Source organism: Mandrillus leucophaeus, unplaced genomic scaffold (assembly GCF_000951045.1).
Source record: "Mandrillus leucophaeus isolate KB7577 unplaced genomic scaffold, Mleu.le_1.0 Scaffold96, whole genome shotgun sequence".
Lineage (NCBI taxonomy): Eukaryota > Metazoa > Chordata > Mammalia > Primates > Cercopithecidae > Mandrillus > Mandrillus leucophaeus.
Window position 1 is genome coordinate 2903751 of NW_012110474.1, and position 674 is coordinate 2904424.

The 674-nt window shown below is 42.9% G+C and overlaps 1 protein-coding gene across 4 annotated transcripts in view; it reads left to right on the plus strand.

The window, feature by feature from the left end:
* Positions 1-674, plus strand: part of LAMA4 (laminin, alpha 4) — a 158306-nt gene that overhangs the window by 70386 nt on the left and 87246 nt on the right. For all 4 annotated transcript variants that reach the window (XM_011970603.1, XM_011970605.1, XM_011970602.1 and 1 more), the window contains exon 6: positions 286-500. In XM_011970603.1, coding sequence (XP_011825993.1) covers positions 286-500 — 215 coding nt within the window. The remainder of the gene's footprint in view (positions 1-285; positions 501-674) is intronic.

The following is a 674-nucleotide window of genomic DNA, read 5'->3' on the forward strand; positions in this document are numbered from 1 at the left end:
TGTATAACAGTTCCCTGGCTGGATATACTAGTTCAATCCTATAGCTGGAAGTCTAGCTGAACTGAATGGCCTACAGATGAAGTGAACCAAATGATCTATAATAATGGGGAGGGGTGGTTCCTTAAAAACAAAGTCTGGTCCTATGAAGAAGATGAGAAAGTGCAAATGGATTCTGGGAGGGTGATCAACACATACCCACTACATCTTTCTTCTTCGTAGGAAAGAAGATTAAAAGCAAGAAAAACTATGATGCTAAATGTTTAAATGTGTGATATTCCTCTTCAGATGTGCTCCTGGTTACTATGGAAACCCCTTACTCATTGGAAGCACCTGTAAGAAATGTGACTGCAGTGGAAATTCAGATCCCAACCTGATCTTTGAAGATTGTGATGAAGTCACTGGCCAGTGTAGGAACTGCTTACGCAACACCACCGGATTCAAGTGTGAACGCTGCGCTCCTGGCTACTATGGGGACGCCAGGATAGCCAAGAACTGTGCAGGTGCAGTATCATAAATACTAAGCCAGCTATCTGGCCAACATGACCCTCTGCCAATACTGAATTTAGATGAAGAATTTCTCTTGGGGAAGTATTGTGAGTGCCCCCTTGTCACTTTCCCAGGGCAATATACATTCTCAGTAATATGCATCCCAAACCCACCAGGAATAGAAATTT